Source organism: Culicoides brevitarsis, chromosome 1 (genome assembly GCF_036172545.1).
Source record: "Culicoides brevitarsis isolate CSIRO-B50_1 chromosome 1, AGI_CSIRO_Cbre_v1, whole genome shotgun sequence".
Classification (NCBI taxonomy): Eukaryota; Metazoa; Arthropoda; class Insecta; order Diptera; family Ceratopogonidae; genus Culicoides; species Culicoides brevitarsis.
In genome coordinates, this window is record NC_087085.1 from 3311327 (window position 1) to 3330618 (window position 19292).

Sequence of the window (19292 nt, forward strand, 5' to 3'; positions counted from 1 at the left end):
AGCTTTGAAATTGGTTGAAAAGTGACTTGGGAAAAAAAGTACGATTTTTGCTCCTCATATGATAAAATCGTACTTTTTTTTATTTCATCAAAAATCGATCAGATATCAATGGAAATCAACTTTAGAATGCATATTTATTAAATTTTAGCTTTGAAATTGGTTGAAAAGTGACTTGGGAAAAAAAGTACGATTTTTGCTCCTCATATGATAAAATCGTACTTTTTTTTATTTCATCAAAAATCGATCAGATATCAATGGAAATCAACTTTAGAATGAAATTGGTTGAAAATATTTCATATGATAAAATCGTACTTTTTCAAAAATCGACCAGATTCATGGAAATTCATAAAAAATTAAATTTTAGCTTTGAAAATTTATTAAATTTTAGCTTTGAAATTGGTTGAAAAGTGACTTGGGAAAAAAAGTACGATTTTTGCTCCTCATATGATAAAATCGTACTTTTTTTTATTTCATCAAAAATCGATCAGATATCAATGGAAATCAACTTTAGAATGCATATTTATTAAATTTTAGCTTTGAAATTGGTTGAAAAGTGACTTGGGAAAAAAAGTACGATTTTTGCTCCTCATATGATAAAATCGTACTTTTTTTTATTTCATCAAAAATCGATCAGATATCAATGGAAATCAACTTTAGAATGCATATTTATTAAATTTTAGCTTTGAAATTGGTTGAAAAGTGACTTGGGAAAAAAAGTACGATTTTTGCTCCTCATATGATAAAATCGTACTTTTTTTTATTTCATCAAAAATCGATCAGATATCAATGGAAATAAACTTTAGAATGCATATTTATTAAATTTTAGCTTTGAAATTGGTTGAAAAGTGACTGGGAAAAAAAGTACGATTTTTGCTCCTCATATGATAAAATCGTACTTTTTTTTATTTCATCAAAAATCGATCAGATATCAATGGAAATCAACTTTAGAATGCATATTTATTAAATTTTAGCTTTGAAATTGGTTGAAAAGTGACTTGGGAAAAAAAGTACGATTTTTGCTCCTCATATGATAAAATCGTACTTTTTTTTATTTCATCAAAAATCGATCAGATATCAATGGAAATCAACTTTAGAATGCATATTTATTAAATTTTAGCTTTGAAATTGGTTGAAAAGTGACTTGGGAAAAAAAGTACGATTTTTGCTCCTCATATGATAAAATCGTACTTTTTTTTATTTCATCAAAAATCGATCAGATATCAATGGAAATCAACTTTAGAATGCATATTTATTAAATTTTAGCTTTGAAATTGGTTGAAAAGTGACTTGGGAAAAAAAGTACGATTTTTGCTCCTCATATGATAAAATCGTACTTTTTCAATGGAAATCAACTTTAGAATGCATATTTATTAAATTTTAGCTTTGAAATTGGTTGAAAAGTGACTTGGGAAAAAAAGTACGATTTTTGCTCCTCATATGATAAAATCGTACTTTTTTTTATTTCATCAAAAATCGATCAGATATCAATGGAAATCAACTTTAGAATGCATATTTATTAAATTTTAGCTTTGAAATTGGTTGAAAAGTGACTTGGGAAAAAAAGTACGATTTTTGCTCCTCATATGATAAAATCGTACTTTTTTTTATTTCATCAAAAATCGATCAGATATCAATGGAAATCAACTTTAGAATGCATATTTATTAAATTTTAGCTTTGAAATTGGTTGAAAAGTGACTTGGGAAAAAAAGTACGATTTTTGCTCCTCATATGATAAAATCGTACTTTTTTTTATTTCATCAAAAATCGATCAGATATCAATGGAAATCAACTTTAGAATGCATATTTATTAAATTTTAGCTTTGAAATTGGTTGAAAAGTGACTTGGGAAAAAAAGTACGATTTTTGCTCCTCATATGATAAAATCGTACTTTTTTTTATTTCATCAAAAATCGATCAGATATCAATGGAAATCAACTTTAGAATGCATATTTATTAAATTTTAGCTTTGAAATTGGTTGAAAAGTGACTTGGGAAAAAAAGTACGATTTTTGCTCCTCATATGATAAAATCGTACTTTTTTTTATTTCATCAAAAATCGATCAGATATCAATGGAAATCAACTTTAGAATGCATATTTATTAAATTTTAGCTTTGAAATTGGTTGAAAAGTGACTTGGGAAAAAAAGTACGATTTTTGCTCCTCATATGATAAAATCGTACTTTTTTTTATTTCATCAAAAATCGATCAGATATCAATGGAAATCAACTTTAGAATGCATATTTATTAAATTTTAGCTTTGAAATTGGTTGAAAAGTGACTTGGGAAAAAAAGTACGATTTTTGCTCCTCATATGATAAAATCGTACTTTTTTTTATTTCATCAAAAATCGATCAGATATCAATGGAAATCAACTTTAGAATGCATATTTATTAAATTTTAGCTTTGAAATTGGTTGAAAAGTGACTTGGGAAAAAAAGTACGATTTTTGCTCCTCATATGATAAAATCGTACTTTTTTTTATTTCATCAAAAATCGATCAGATATCAATGGAAATCAACTTTAGAATGCATATTTATTAAATTTTAGCTTTGAAATTGGTTGAAAAGTGACTTGGGAAAAAAAGTACGATTTTTGCTCCTCATATGATAAAATCGTACTTTTTTTTATTTCATCAAAAATCGATCAGATATCAATGGAAATCAACTTTAGAATGCATATTTATTAAATTTTAGCTTTGAAATTGGTTGAAAAGTGACTTGGGAAAAAAAGTACGATTTTTGCTTCTCATATGATAAAATCGTACTTTTTTTTATTTCATCAAAAATCGATCAGATATCAATGGAAATCAACTTTAGAATGCATATTTATTAAATTTTAGCTTTGAAATTGGTTGAAAAGTGACTTGGGAAAAAAAGTACGATTTTTGCTCCTCATATGATAAAATCGTACTTTTTTTTATTTCATCAAAAATCGATCAGATATCAATGGAAATCAACTTTAGAATGAATATTTATTAACTTTTAGTTTTGAAACCCAAAAATTTCCATTTTTTCTGGAAAAATTACTGTTTATGGTAAAATTATACAAAAATCTAAAGAAATTTGCTTTTAGAAATTTTTTCTAAAGAAATTTTCTATTGAAATGTTAAAAAACATTTTTTTGAAAGTCACGTGACCAAAATTATTTTTTTTCAAAAATTTTTATTTTGGTAGATTTTGTTGATTTTTCTTTACTTTTTAGTTCAAATTTTAAAATAATATAAACTAAAATTAAATAAATGTTAAGAATCAACGTTTAACGTCTAAAAACTTTAAAAAATTACAAACAAAAAATTCAAAAATATTTATTTTTTTATTTCCCCCCCCCCCTCGAGAAGATCCTCATGGGAAAAAAATGAAAATATTAAATTTATTCGCCTAAATAGAAATATAATTCAAAATAAAAAATCATTATTAAATTGATAAACAAAAAATTAATAAAAAATATATATAAAAATTATAAAAACTTCATATTTTCGAATATTCAAGAAAATTCAAGAAAATATTTTTTTTAATTTTTATTTTATTAGAAAAAATTAAAAATCATTAAATAAAACTCTCGTAAAGTAATATTAATTATGAAAAAAATAAAATTCTAAAATTTTTGAAAAATTTACCTTTGATTTAATTTACTCTTTAAAATTTATTTTTTTTTAATTTAAAATTTATTTAATATTAATTACAATTAAATTAATGTTTTTCCTTTACCTTTTTATCTGAAATCCGAAAATTAATCCAATTACAATAAAAACGTCAAGAGTTAATATAGTAGTAAGATTGATTGTTTATTACTTGAATGATTAAATTTTTCACATTATCATCGGAAATTTTTAACATTTTTTTATTAATAATTGTTGTTACTAAGTGACTGACATCGGAATTTAATTATTTTTTAAAAATATTGATTGCTATTGAAATTTTGGTCTGTCAACTTTTTTTCATTAGAATTATTTTTTTTTTTCGTAAAATAGGAAACGTTATTGCATTCTAAACTAAACCCCGTTTTTCAGTAAAAAATCTGGAATAGTACGAGAAATGTGGTAAAAAAGTTGTTTTTTTGGGATGATTCTTGAGCTCAAAAAGTCTTTAAATTTTCAAATGCAAGAGAAACTTGTTGAATGCGGCGAGCGAAAAATTTACTCGATGCCCAACAATTCAACGTCAAAAGTCAAAGTAGCGTTTGGCGGAATGATGCCGGGATGTCCGCGCGATCCATAAGCGTAATCTGGCGAGCAAATCAATCTGGCACGTTGTCCCACAGACAATTGGGCGACTCCCTCATCCCATCCGCGGATAACTTCGCCTTTGCCGACGGTGAATTTGAAGGGTTTTCCGCGTTTGCGTGACGAATCGAACTCCTTGCCGTTGTCCAAAGTGCCAACGTAGTGCACGACAGCTGTTTGCCCGGGTTTTGGGAAGCGTTGACCTGGAGAAAAAAACGAAAAAAGTTATTTTTAGTCGATTTTGGATCTTTTTTCGCCGTGTGTCGAACGCAGCTACGAGAATTTCTGTAGATACACGCGCAAAAACTATTTTAAGGTGCAAACACACGTGGAAAAGTTGGAAAAATCCATTCACACTGTCGCATGAAACATTTTCCTCTGATTGAGAAAAAAATCTAATTGCCGAAAAATCAGCTTTTGGTGAAAATTTGTCTCATGCGGAGCGAAAATTTTTTCCGACGCTATCGATCGATTTGCCGATAACTGATTTTTTGACGAGATTTTCATGAGATTCGGATTTCTTACCATCTCCGCCGGAAATAACCTCGACTTGTACACCCATGTTGAAGTTCTTTTGGATTTTTTCTACTTTTTCTGAAGGAAAATGCACGAAATCACGCAGCTCAGTTTTTCGAATGGAAAAATGGAAATTGCTTTTGTTCATTCAAGCAGATGAGACGAATGAAAGTGATAAATATGATGAATTAGCAAGGTAAATTCAATTTTAGTATAAGTTTTATGCTATTTTGTGAAAATTATTTAAATTGAAAGATATTGAAAAATTAAAAAATTCTAAAAATTTAGAAAAATAAAAAAAATAATAGGTACCTTAATTTAATGAAAAAATTATTTTGAAAATATAAAAAAAAAAATTAAGAAAGATTTCTGAATTATAAAAAATAGTTAAAAAAAATGAAAAATTATAAAATTTGAAAAAAGGTATAAAAGACGAATAAACTTGAGAGTAAAAATAAAATCATAAATTTTATTTCTTCTTCTTCCTTGCTTTATTTTTTTTGAATTCGAACTACTTGAATTAAAAAATTCTCATTTTTTGTCAAAAAATTTAACAATGAGGTTAGCAAAATTAAACATAAAATTTCAAAAATTAGGAAGGACTCAATTTCCTTCCTAAAATCATAAATTTTATTTAAATGATAAAAAATAATTTTTTAGTTTAAAAACTTCTTTTCCTGTGATTTTTCTTAAACTTTGCAAAAAAAAAACTTAAACTCAAACTTTAAATCAACAGATTTTGATTTCTTTTATTTCAGTATAAAAATGAACCTTATGTTAAAAATCTTTAAGAAAAAAATAAAATAAAATAAACCAGATAGAAAATCAATTAAAAATTTAATTTAAAATATCTTTTTATTAAAATATCTTTGAACAATTAAATATTTTTGAAAATAAAAATTTTCAAAAGAATATTTTTTAAAAATTTTAATTAAATATTTTTATCAATAAAAAAAATTTTAAAAATATTCAAAACAATTTTTTATAAAACTTATTTAAATAAATGTTTAAAAAAAAAATACTAAATTTTTTTTTTTAATTTTTTTAAAATATTTTTGTCAAAAAAAAAAAAATTAAAAAAATTCAAAATAATTTTTTTAATACATAATTAAAAAAAAATTTTTTAAATTAATTTAAATATTTTCGAAAAAAAAATAGATAAAATAATACCAAAAAAATAAAATATTGATTTTTAAAATAAAAAAAAAAATAAATTTTAAACGTTTTAAATAAAATTTTCAAAAAATATTAAATTTCTTGCCAATTTTTATAAAATTTGAACAATGGTTGATCAAAAACAATATAGCACAAAAGCAAACACTTCGTAAAAATTTTAAATTCAAAATGTGTCTTGAGCAAATTTATCACTTTCATTCGTCTCAATTGTCCCATTGACCAAAATTAAATGATTTGTCACTGTCGGTGATTTGCAGATTCACAAACTTTGCTGTTTTTGTTGAAAAATAAATAAATTTAAAGAGAAAATGCCTGCCGAAATACAAGCAACTAAAGTTGTTGTGCATCCGCTCGTGCTACTGAGTGTCGTCGATCATTTTAATCGCATGGGAAAGATCGGAAACCAAAAACGAGTCGTTGGAGTCTTGCTTGGCTGCTGGAAAGCAAAAGGAATTTTGGATGTTTCGAACAGTTTTGCAGGTAAAACTCTTAAAAAATCAAAAAAATCGTATTTTTTCATCGAAAAATCTTCTTTTAGTTCCCTTTGACGAGGACGACAAAGACAAATCCGTGTGGTTCTTGGATCACGATTACCTGGAAAACATGTACGGAATGTTTAAGAAGGTAAATGCTCGGGAACGCGTTGTCGGCTGGTATCACACAGGCCCGAAATTGCATCAGAACGACATCGAAATCAACGAACTCATTCGTCGGTACTGCCCGAACAGCGTTTTAGTGATAATCGATGCGAAACCGAAGGATTTGGGTTTGCCAACGGAAGCTTATATCGCCGTCGAGGAAGTTCACGATGACGGAACGCCAACAAGCAAAACTTTCGATCATGTGCCGAGCGAAATTGGAGCCGAGGAAGCGGAAGAAGTTGGCGTCGAGCATTTGTTGCGCGATATCAAAGACACGACAGTCGGTTCACTTTCGCAAAAAATCACGAATCAACTTTTGGGACTCAAGGGACTGAATTCGCAGCTCAGAGAGATAAAGCACTACTTGGAACGTGTCGGAAGCGGGTCTTTGCCAATTAATCATCAAATTGTTTACCATTTGCAGGATATTTTGAACTTGTTGCCCGACATTACGCACGATAATTTGACGGATGTGCTGTACGTGAAGACGAACGATCAAATGTTGGTTGTTTATTTGGCGTCTTTGGTGCGATCGATTATCGCGTTGCACAATTTGATCAACAACAAACTCACGAATCGCGATGCCGAGGAGGGAAAGAAAGAGGAAACCGGCAAAAATGGCAAAGGGAAGGAAAACGAAAAGGACGGCAAGAAAGATGAAAAAGCCGACAAAGCCAAGTCAGATGAGAAAACGAAAGTAGAAGATAAGAAAAAGTAATTTTTTAAATAATTATTATTTTTTTTGCATTAATAACAGAAGCTACAATAAAATTCTTAAAAATTAAATTTTTCTGAGGTTGAATTTGATGATGGCATTATCCTTATTGACGAAGAAAATATTAGGAAATAAATTTTTTGGCTTAAAATTGCTCAAAAACATTAAAAAATGTCGAAAATTTGATAAAAAAAATAATTTAAGGAACTAAAAAGTTTGCTTTAAGAGCTTAAAAATTATTTCGAGATCGAAAAATTTTATTTCGAGAGATAAAAAATTTTTTTCAAGATCTAAAAATTTTATTTCGAGGTCAAAAAATTTTTTTTAATAACCAAAAGATTAATTTCGAGATTTTTTAAGAACTAAAAATTACTTTCGAAAACTAAAAAATTTAATTCGAGATCGAAAATTTTCATTTTGAAATCTAAACGTTCATTTTAAAAAATTACTTTCGAGATCTAAAAATTTCAAGTCGAGATCTGAAATTTTTTTAAATAACAAAAAGGTTTATTTTAAGTTTAAATAAAGAATTTTGTTTTTAAAATGAACTGTTTAGATCTCGAAATGAAATTTTTCGATCTCGAACAATTTTTTTTTCAGAATGAAGTCTTTTGGTTTTTTTTGATAATTTTTATTTTTTTTTATTAATATTTCGATTTCGAATTTGATTTTTATTTTCAAAATTAACTCATCAGGATAATTTTTTTTATTAATATTTTGTTCTCGAAATGAAGTTTTCAGCTTTTAAAATTAATTTTTGAATTTCAAGTGATATTTTTGATTTCGAAATGAAAATTATAATTTTTAAAGTAATATTTTTTTTATTTTAAAATTAAATATTTAGATGTAAAAATAATTTTTTTCGATCTCGAATTTAAATTTTTTGATCTTAGAAGTAATTTTTTATTTTAAATTTTTTTTTTTTAATTTTTAAATGAAATTTTTCGATCTTTTCGAATTTTTTTCACAAAATTATTTTTTTTTGTTAATTTTTAAATGATTTTTCATTTTTTTAAATATTTTTTTTCGATCTTGAAACGAAATTTTTAGCTTTTAAAATTATTTTTAAATTTCAGTTGAAGTTATTCGATCTCAAAATAAAAATTATAGATCTCGAAGGAAATTTTTAATCTTTAAAATGAACAATTACTTAGATTTAAAAATAAAATTTTTTCATCTCGAATTACAATTTTTAATTCTCGAAATTAATTTTTAATTCTCAAAATAAACTTTTTAAATTTCTTAAAAAAATTTCGTTCTCGAAATGAACAAATTTAGTTCTATAAATGAACTTTTAATGCAAATTTCGACATTTTTTAAAATTTTTCATCAATTTTAAATAAAAAAATTGATCTCTAAAGCCTTATATTTCGTTAAATTTTGATAAAACCTCAAACCTGAAGACTAAAAAGCTCTGCTTTTTATTATTTTTACATCTCCGCATACATTTCCCTCGTCACATCTTTGATCAATTTCGTCGCTGGCACTACTTTATCCCGTTCTATCCTCGATTTCTTCATATATTTCCTCAGTACTTTTGGAATTTCAATGCCTTTTTTATCCTGAAAGCTTTCAATTATCGCAATTAACAATCTCGGGATCGCCGCTGCTGTCCCATTAATCGTATGAGCAAATTCCCCGCCTTCCATGCGAATATTCAGTCTCGAACTTTGATAATCCGTGCAATTACTGCAACTCGAAAGCTCTCCGTACATCTCCCTGCCCGGCATCCAACTCTCAATGTCATATTTTCGATAAGCGGGCGCTCCCAGTTCATGCGGCGGCATATCGAGTACCTTGAAATTCAATCCCAAATCGTTAAAAAGCTCAATTTGGATCGATTTGAACTTTTCCAAGGCAATTTCAGAGTCTTCGGGCGCAGTTACGCCAAACATTTCGACTTTGTTGAATTGATGAACGCGATAAATCCCGCGTTCTTCCGTGATTTTTGACGTTTCGGCACGAAAACAACGCGAAACAGCCATAAATTTTCGTGGCAAATCCGATTTTTTGAAGATTTTGCCCGAAAGGAATGTCGCAAGAGCCATTTCTGACGTCCCCGAAAGACACATTTCGCTTCCATCGGTTTTGTCGCTCAATTTGTAGACTTGATTTCGTAAGCCATGAACTTGCATACCGCATGCTTCGATATTGCGAGCTGGCAAAATGTCGGGAACAGCAACAAGTTCGAATTTTTCACGCCTAAGACGTTCAACGGCGTACAAAATGAGACTTCGTTCGAGTGCTGCCAAGTCGTGCATGAGATAATAACTTCGAGAACCCGCAAATTCGCCGACATCCATCTTCAGTAAATTCAATTTGTGACAAATATCTCCGAAATTCGCGGGTTTTTTGGGAAATTTCGGAATTTCATTGTGAACTGAAACCTCTTTTGGGGTTTCGCCGTAAGTTAAGACGTCAGGATGGATCAAATTTGGTAAGAAACGAGGATCAATATTTTCATTTGACTCGATTTTCTTCAAGAGGTCAAGTTGATTTCGTGCTTCGAGACTCTTTTTCAGCGCTGACAGGTTCGAACTTTGGGTTACACTGCTGGAGTAAGGTCTGATGAGTAATCTCCGCATCGTTTGAAGACCTTTTAAAGGTAACATCATTGAAAATTTTGTGATATGAATTTTAAAAATCACGAGTGTTCGACATTTATTTACACTTTTGAACGTTCAATAACATGCCCAGCGGGAATTTTGAATATAATGGGCGACATGTAAAATTTGAAAATTTAAAGGAGACATTTTCCGTTAATTTAAAAAATAAATTTTAAATAAAAAAAAATAATTTAATTCTTTTAAAAAAATAAAAAATAATAATTAATTTTTTTTTTTTTGATTTAAATTAAATTTTAAATATTTTTTTTTTTATAAAAAATTATTAAAAAAAAAATAAATTTAATCAAATATTATTTTTTTGTTTTGCAAATTAAAAAAAATAATAATTAAAATAAATTATTGAATTTTCATTTAATTTAAATAAAATAATTAATTATTTCATTCTTTTCTTTATTAAATATTTTTTTCTTCTTTATTTTTATTTTTGAAAAATAAAAAAAATTATTTTCTTTTTTATAAAAAAAAAATAAATTAAATTTAATTAATTTTAATTTTAATATAAATACAAATAATTCAGAAATTTTATTTTTTATTGCATTTTATCCTTTATAAAAAATTTAAAATAAATAAATATTTTTGTTTAATTTCTAACAATTAAATCAAATAATTATTTTGCAAATTTTTAAAAATAAAATAAAATAATAATTAAAATTAATTAAATTAAAAATAATTAAATTAAATTATTATCTTAAATTTAAATTGTTTTTTTTTATAAATTTTTAAAAAGAAAATAATTTTATTTATTTTTCAAAAGTAAAAATAAAGAAGAACAAAATTATTAATCAAATAATTATTTTTTATTCTGCAAATTAAAAAAAAAAATAAAATTAATTAAAATAAAATAATTATTTATTTTTCTGTTAAATAATTTCTTCTATTTTATTTTTATTTTTTAAAAATAAATAAAATTATTTTCTTGTTAATTTAAAAAAAAATGATTTCATTTAAAATAAAAAATTAAAGTTTAATTAATTTTAATTATTATTTTATTTTATTTTAATTTAAATTTCAAAAATTTAATTTTTTTGATTGCTTTTATTTCTGAATTTAATATTTTAAATATTTTTTTTTAATTAATTAAACTTTTTCTTATTTACTTTTATTAATTATTATTACTCTTTATTTATTTTAAATAAATTTTAGACTCAAACCTTATCAAATATTCGTTCTTTTTTTAACACTGGACTTCATCTTATCAAAAAATTCTTAAAAATACTCTCATTTAATATTTTGCTGAGCTGCTGCTTTACTCAAAACCGCAAAGTTATGCAACAATTCCGCGGGAGGAAGACATCCTTGTGCCGGAAAGCTCTGCGAAAATAATTGTCTCAACTTATTTTCATCCCCAAAGATATCAGCGTGTTGCGGAATTTGCGTCATCATCATCTGACTCGGCGACAAAAGGGCAGAAGTCTTTGTTGGTGTCGGAATTTTCATCATTTTTTGTTGCTCTTGACTGTCATTCAGCTTAATATTCAACGTTTTGCCATATTTGCCTCGAACGTACATCAACAAGGAGTTATAAGGAATCCGATGGTAACGCGCTGCTTGACTTGTGTTCATCCGTTTGCTCCAAACGTCATCCAAGGCATTCAGTAAATCCTGATTTGTCCAACTGCGGGGTGGTCCTCCGCGTGCCGATTGATGTTGTCGTTGAATGTTAACTAAAAAAGAAAGAAAAAAAAAATGAAAATCACGTTATGAATATGCTAATAACACAAAATATAATGAAGATATCATCGAATCATGCATGTAATTGTTTTTTGTTTCGCATAATCAATCAAATTACTGAACAAACCTCTCTCGACTTGACTCGAAAATCGTTCCGAGAGAGATTAAACACACACATAAAAGCTATTTTGTAGCCATTTAACTATCAAATAATGTTCAATAATTATAGATTTGTCTATTCATGAGAGGTGCATGTTCTTCGAAAGGCAATGAAATTCAACTCAAGTTCAAAATTCGTTAAAATAAAATTTTCCCAATGCACATTTTTATTTTTTTTGGCCCAATAAACATTTTTTTTATTAATTTTGAATTTTATCTAAATTCCCAAATTTTATTCTTAAAGATTTTTTTTTTTAATTTTTCATAGAAAATATTTTAAAAACCCACTTTACATTTTAAATTTTTGACCCAATGCAAATTTTAAAATTTTTGAAAATTTTTAAGTTATGGAACACATTTCAATTTTTTTTTCTTAATTTGAATTCAAATTTTAATCCCAATAAATAATTTAAAATTTTATCCGTTTTTTTAACATTTAAAAATTTTGACCCAATGCATATTTTAATTTTTTTTTAAATAAATTAAAATTATAAAATTTGACCCAATGCAAATTTGTTTTTTTTTTCAATAAATAAATTTAATTACTTAAAATAATTAAGTTTTTTATATTTTAACTTCATTTTTTTTTTTTTTTTTTTTTGAAAAATTAACAATTTAAAATTTTGACCCAATGCACATTTTGATTTTTTTTTCCTTAAATAAATTTAATTAATTAAAATAATTAATTTTTTTTAACATTTTTCTTCAATTTTTTTTTTTCAAAAACAATAATTTAAAATTTTTACCCAATGAACATTTTAAATTTTTGTCCCAATGCACATTCTGAAAATTTTCTCTTAATTTTTTCTTCGAAATTTTTTATAAATTCCTTAAAAATCGACCTTTGCTTGAACAACTCCGCAAAATCAGTTAAAAAAATTTGAAACATATTGTCTTAAAGAGCAATAAATATATTCAAATAGGATCGTATCAAGATCACCCACTCATGAAAAAATAATGTTCGAACAAACAATAATAATAAATATGTTACGAAGAGAGAGAGACGATGAAAGGAAAAATAAACCTACATGCTCAACGATATTTAGTTAATGATGCACGCATAACATGTCCCTCGTAACATGAGCTCGAAACAGGTCAAAATTTGATTCGACTAATAAAACGGGCATTATTGCTAAATTAGCCCGACCCATGCTAAAAAATACGATTTTATCAAAGCACAAATATTTATTTGAGGAAAAAGAAATAAAGTCATAGAGAGAGATGATTGAATCATTTGATGGTAAAAGGCATGTAATTTGTTTCAGATTACTATTAAAGACTATTATTATTTTTATATGTTTTTGTGAGATATTAACATACGTTTTAACTGAATCAATAAGAAATTGAGACTTGAGTGCATGTATGCAAATAAAATGATGATTTTATCAATTTTTATGGAGATTTGTTCGACATCGAGTATTTGCAGAAAGAAAAGTGAGTGAAAAAAATTATTCGCTTGTCTCAATTGTTAGACAAGAAGGATTTACATATGAAAGGAATTTTATAGAAGAGCTACTTGAACAATTTTTCTTCTTTTTGATTTATTTTTGTTGAGTGATTTTTTTCTTTGTTTGATATTTTTCTTAGTTTTTATGAAATTTAAGTCTTAATTTTTTCATAAAAAAAAAAAAAATTATTTAAAAAAAAAATAAATAAAGAAATTTTTTTGAAATAAAATAAAATTTTTAAAGTTAAAAAAATTAAATATAAAATAAGAAAAATTAATAAAATAAAATTTAAAAAAAAAATCAAATTTTAATTTAATTTTAATAATTTTTTTATATCGGATATTTTCCATTAAAAAATAATTTAAAAATAAAATAATTAAAAAAAATCAATTTAAAATAAAAAAATAAAAATTTTATATAAAAATAGTTAAAATAAAATAGAATTTTAATTCAATTTTTATTAAAAGTTTTAATTAAAATAATTTTTTATATCGCATGTGTTATGAATCTTTCGAAATTGAAAATTTTTAATATTTAATCTTAAAATTTTTAAATTAAAAAATAAATAAATATCAAAAATATGACTCTTTCAAAATTTTAAATATTAAATCTTATATTTTTAAATCTATAAAAAATAAAAAATTATTTTTAATTAAATAAGTTAGGTATTAATTAAAAAAATAAATTAATTTAATTAAAATTAAAATTAAAAAAAAAATAATAATTTTTTTTTATTAATTTTTTTTTTCAAATTAAATTTTGAAAACAATTTCAAATTTATACAAATTTGTATTTTTTTTTATTTTTAATATGTTTAATTTTTTTTTAAATATTTAAAAAATTTCATTCATAAAAAAATATTTTCATTCAAAAAAAAAAAATCTCGCATCAAAAGGAACGGCTTGACCTATAACAATACGCAAGTAACACACCTCATCATGCAAGAAGACTTCCAAACATGAAAAAAAAAAGTTGGTAGTCCAAACAAATTAACAGACTTTACAAATTTTATTGAGACCACAACAATATTTCATACATGATGCATGTACTTATCGTCCCCGTAATAAAAATATAATTAATCATCTGGTCAACTAACACAAAAATCGTGAGTGATTTTTTCCTCTTCTTCTTCTTTCGCTTCTTAAAACTTTTTTTTTTTGATCAAATTTGAATCGGAACATGATGTTTCGTATTAAATTTCATAAAAATTCTTCATGAACACTTTTTCAACAAAAGGAAGAAGATTGCGTGGGTGCTTTAATAAAATGAATCTTCTTCATATGCAAAAAAAAAAAAATTGAAAAAAAATGATCGGATTCGTTTGCAACAATTTTTCTATTCGAACGATTCGAACGAAAGGCAGCGAAAAAAAATTGTTATAAACGGTGAGTAGCTGTTTGATGTTGAAGATATGGAATTTTGATGCACGACAATCGACCAACTTTTGTTCAAAATAATAAATAATAAGTAACAAAAGTAGAGGAAAAGAATGGAAGGAATGTTCGAGTACATTCATATAAGCATGTAATAATATTAATATTATAGATTTTTGGCTGATAACCTTTCGAAAAAAAAGTAGTGACTATCGAGGAGAGGAAAAAAATTGAAAAGTACATGCATGAAATAAAATATAACTTATTTTTGTGTCATGATTTGTTACTTTTCGTCTTGCTTGGAGTAGCTTGTGTTTTGTGTCTTGAACTTTCTTTTGTTCGGTTTTGATGCAAAATTGTAGTTTGGTCGATTTAATGAAGTAAAATAGTGAAATTTTGTCAATTTAAAATTTTTATCGGATTTTTTTTTGAAAAGACAGCTGTCAAAATTTTCTTTAATTAAATTTTTAAAATAAATTAATAAATCTGACATTTTTTAAATTTATTTAAAAATTTAATAAAAAAATAAATATAAAAATATAATTAAACTTTAAAATTTTAATAAAATAATAATTTAATAAATTTTTTTAAAAATCAAAAATATTTTAATTTTTTTTTATAAAAAAAAAATAAATAATAAAATAAATAAAATATAAATAAAATAAAATAATAAATTTAAAAAAAAATGTATTAAAAATAATTTTGAAAAATAAAAAAATTGGATAAAAAATAATTAAAATTTAATTTAGAATTTAATAATAAAATAATAATCATTCAACGAAATTTTTAAATTAAAAATATTTAAAAAAAAGAAATAAAAAAAAAATTATAAAAAATAATTAAAATTTAATTTAATTTAAAAACATTTATAAAATAATAATTTAAAATTTAACAGAATTTTTTAAATTAAAAATATTGCATTTTTTTTATAAAAATAAAATAATTAGATAAATAAAAATATTTAAATAAATAAAATTAAATTAACTAATAAAAAAATTAAATTGATTTTTCTGTGAAAAAAAATAAAATTGTAAACTTTTTAAAAATTTACAGATTTTTATTTTATTTTATAATTTTTTTTAATAATTTTTAGCCTTTAATGATTGTTTTTCAAAGATATTCGAAGACTTTTTGTGAGAAAATAATTTTTAAAAAATATTTAAATTATAAATATTGAAAATTTTTAATTTTTTTTTTCTTAAATTATTATTTTTTAGGTTGATTTTATCCCTTAATTTGCATCAAAAATCACTTAAATAGCTCTTTTGATCAATTTCTAAGAAGAAAGAATCAACCGTCATCGCAAACAAAATTCCCATTACGCTGACATCAACAAGTAATACCACCTAGTTGCATCATTTAACACCATATTAACGTTATGTTCTCCCATTCTTCGTCTCTTTTTCCACAGAAGAAGAACAAACGATCTGGCCTGTCGTGTATTTATTATGATCTTATGAATAACCATACATGAAAACACGGAACATTATCGCAGCTCCGAGATCTCATGGCAATGGTAATTTTTATTATATTTGCAGCTTATCTGCTCGAATGTGTCGTTTACATGTCCATTTTTTATTCTTTATTTATTGAATGAATCTCATTTTTTTCTGTTTGTAGCTCAACTCGAGAACGACGAGACCTCAGTGAAGGAAAATAAAGTGCAGTAGCAATATCTCGGACATTTTGATTAATTTACCGAGAGATTCGTTCTCATAGAAGGCACTGGTTGGCGATTTAATCGGAAACGAAGCACATATATGTTGATCATGTTACGAGTCAAAAAGATACGGTTCGAGAGATAAACGAGCAAGATACTTTTCTTTTTTACACCTTTGCGTTGCTCGTGAACAAAAACAAAAAAAAAATTAATGTTTGAACGGAAAGTTGAAGGTGAGATCTTTTAAAATGCCGAAAAACGGGAGATAAGATCGGAACATTGCTACCGAATTTGAATGCAATGCTCGGTTCGAGTGATGGCTTATCTCGTGATATGTTAATTTTTTCGGGACAGTTATGCGGCGTGCAGTTCATTTTTTTAAAAATTATATTAAAAAGGTAATTTATTGAATATATTTCTTTTAAATTCAAGATTTTTTTTTTCTAAAAATTTTTTTCCAAATTTTTAATTGCAAAATTTTCTTAAAAATGACCAAAATTTTTTATTTTTATAGAATTATTTTTAAAATATTAATTCATATATTGTTGGAAATTAAAAAAAAATATTTTTCAAAAATTTTGAAAAAAATATTTTTTTATTTTAAAATTAAATTAAATTTTAAATTAATTTTATAATTAATTAATTTAAAAGTAATTAATTTTATTTAATTTAAATTTTAATGAAATCAATTTAAATTTAAAAAAATATGTTTGCTTTATTTTTTTCTAATTATTTTTTTTTTATTTAATTTTTAAAAATTGGTTAACGTTTTCTTTATTTTTCATAAAAAAATAAATAAAATTTAAAATAAAATAATTTTAAATTTACCATAAATATTTTAATGTTAAAAAATCTTAACTCAAAATTAAAAAAATAATTTTTTAAAAATTTTAGAAAATTATTTAATTTGAAAAATATTTTATATTTTTTTTTTGAATTAAATTGAAAATTAAAAAATATATTTTTTTATTTTTAATTAAATTATTTTTTAATTTGAAATTTATTAAAAAAAAATATTAAAATATATTTTTTTTAGTTTTTTAATTTAATAAATAAAATTTATTTTTAATTTAATTATTTTAATGAAGTATAAATTATTTAATTTTTTTAAATTAAATTTTTAAAAGTTGGTTGGTTGACATTTTTTATCATAAAATAATTAAAATAAATTTTAAATAATCAATTTTAATTAAGAAATATTAAAAAAAATATTTATTAGAAAAAATTAAATTATTAATAAAAATTAACTTACATGGATAATCTTTGTTGTACGGAGTAGTGTTATTAAGTTTCTCAGAAGTAATTTTTTCCTTAATTTTTGTTGATTTCAGATCAGGCGAGAGACCATCGAGAGGTATTTTTGCATTAAAAGCTAAAATAAAAAAAAATTAATTAAAATAAAATTATTTTTTAGGAAAAATTTCAAACTTACATTGCAAACTCGGATACGGCAAACTCAACAATTCTTTATCACTCATCATCGTCTTCGAAAGTTTCGTTTCTTTCTCTGTATCACATACGCTGTTTCGTCGTTCGACACACATCTCTTTGGCACCGTTATCTTGCTTCACACATGGCTCTTCGATCGTCGTCGATACATTGCTCGTACTCACACATTCTGACTTTTCTGACTTGATCGAGAAATCCAAAGGAGCTGCTGTTCCAACATTTTCGTGTTCCGACAGGCGATGAGGCTTTGGTTGCTTTCGACGAGGTTGAGACGATGACGAGACATTTGAAACGGGCGAAATCAGAGGACTTTTAACTTCTGACACGAAATTCAAGCCTTTGATTTGTAATTCCCGCGCGATGTCACAAAATGCAAAAATGGCTTCTTGCGGAATGCGAATTTCGCCGCAATAGATAAAAGTAATTATTTGCTCGATAATCCACGATGGGTAGTCGTTCAGGATGAGAATGGGATGTTTGCAGGGATTTTCCTCGATGAGACGATGAAAGAAGGGCGAAGCAGCGGAAAGAATCAATTTGTGTGCATGGAAGGATTTGTCGCCGCAAACGATGGAAATGTCCATTAGCGATTTATTTTGTAAAAGTTCACGAACTGATGAAGTCATGTGACTGTCGTGGTTGTTCCAAATTATGTGTCGCGGATAAGAATCCATTTTTTTGTAACAAGAAGTAATTTTTTTGCACTGAATTTTTATTTTTTTCTTTTTAGAACACTTTCACTCTTATCTCAACGAAGGTAGTTTCTGTACTGAAGAAGATGATTGACAAGAACGTTTGATGAAGTGTTAGATACACTCATATGTGGCATGTTCGTATATGTGTGTGTAAGTACCTACATACAAACGACAAGAAGTTACAGGATTCGCTTATTTACTTTTTTTGGCAAAATAGGATGTCCCGTTTTTTTTTGTTTATTTTTTTTAAAGTATGTTTCATATTTTTTAAAATTAATTTAAACTTCAGAATTCTTTTTTCAATGATTTTTTTTAAATTAAAAATTAAAATTAATAAATTAAAATAAATAAATTAAAATTAATAAATTAAAATAAATTAATTAAAATAAATAAATTAAAATAAATAAATTAAAATTGAACAATAAATTAATTAATTAATTAAAATAAATTAATTAAAAAAAAAATAAATAAAAATAAATTAATTAATTAAAAAAAAAAAATTAAAAATATTAAATTAAAATAATTAAATTAAAATAAATAAATTAAAATAAATTAATTAAAAATAAATAAAAAAAAATAAATTAATTAAAATAAATTAATTAAAATAAATAAATTAAAATTAATAAATTAAAATTAATAAATTAAAATTTAAATTAAAAAATATTTTGTCTAATTGATTTTTTTTTCAGATTTTATGAAAGCTCAAATATTTAGGGACCCTTAAGAAAATAAGAAAATTTTGAAATGAACCAAAATTAAATTATTTATCGGCTTAATGTATTAAAAAAAAATAATAATTTACAATTTTTTTTTATATAATTTTACAAAGGTACGATATTTTCATCCAAAATTTATAAATATGCATAAAAAATTTTTTAATGTAAAAATTAAAAAAAAAAAATATTGAAAAAAAAATTTAAAGTAGAAAAAATCAAAAA

The 19292-nt window shown here is 24.4% G+C and overlaps 4 protein-coding genes across 4 annotated transcripts; 1 reads left to right on the forward strand and 3 right to left on the reverse strand.

Moving 5' to 3' along the window:
• Positions 1-3776: 3776 nt before the first annotated feature.
• On the reverse strand, positions 3777-4883 carry LOC134832844 (peptidyl-prolyl cis-trans isomerase Fkbp12). The gene is made up of 2 exons (XM_063847042.1): positions 4750-4883; positions 3777-4427 (listed from the first exon to the last, which is right to left on the reverse strand). The coding sequence occupies exons 1-2, from the start codon at positions 4784-4786 to the stop codon at positions 4138-4140; spliced, it is 327 nt and encodes a 108-aa protein (XP_063703112.1). The 5' UTR covers positions 4787-4883; the 3' UTR covers positions 3777-4137.
• A 1272-nt stretch (positions 4884-6155) lies between these two features.
• Positions 6156-7370, forward strand: LOC134835557 (26S proteasome non-ATPase regulatory subunit 7). Its single transcript, XM_063850440.1, has 2 exons — positions 6156-6396; positions 6455-7370. Exons 1-2 carry the CDS (start codon positions 6225-6227, stop codon positions 7273-7275), a joined length of 993 nt encoding a protein of 330 aa, XP_063706510.1. The 5' UTR covers positions 6156-6224; the 3' UTR covers positions 7276-7370.
• Positions 7360-9933, reverse strand: LOC134835546 (serine--tRNA ligase, mitochondrial). The gene is made up of 2 exons (XM_063850429.1): positions 8663-9933; positions 7360-7416 (listed from the first exon to the last, which is right to left on the reverse strand). The coding sequence occupies exon 1, from the start codon at positions 9885-9887 to the stop codon at positions 8703-8705; it is 1185 nt and encodes a 394-aa protein (XP_063706499.1). The 5' UTR covers positions 9888-9933; the 3' UTR covers positions 7360-7416; positions 8663-8702.
• Positions 9934-10992: 1059 nt separating this feature from the next.
• Positions 10993-18416, reverse strand: LOC134836814 (protein jim lovell-like). The gene is made up of 3 exons (XM_063852048.1): positions 17643-18416; positions 17463-17582; positions 10993-11563 (listed from the first exon to the last, which is right to left on the reverse strand). The coding sequence occupies exons 1-3, from the start codon at positions 18331-18333 to the stop codon at positions 11118-11120; spliced, it is 1257 nt and encodes a 418-aa protein (XP_063708118.1). The 5' UTR covers positions 18334-18416; the 3' UTR covers positions 10993-11117.
• Positions 18417-19292: the final 876 nt, after the last annotated feature.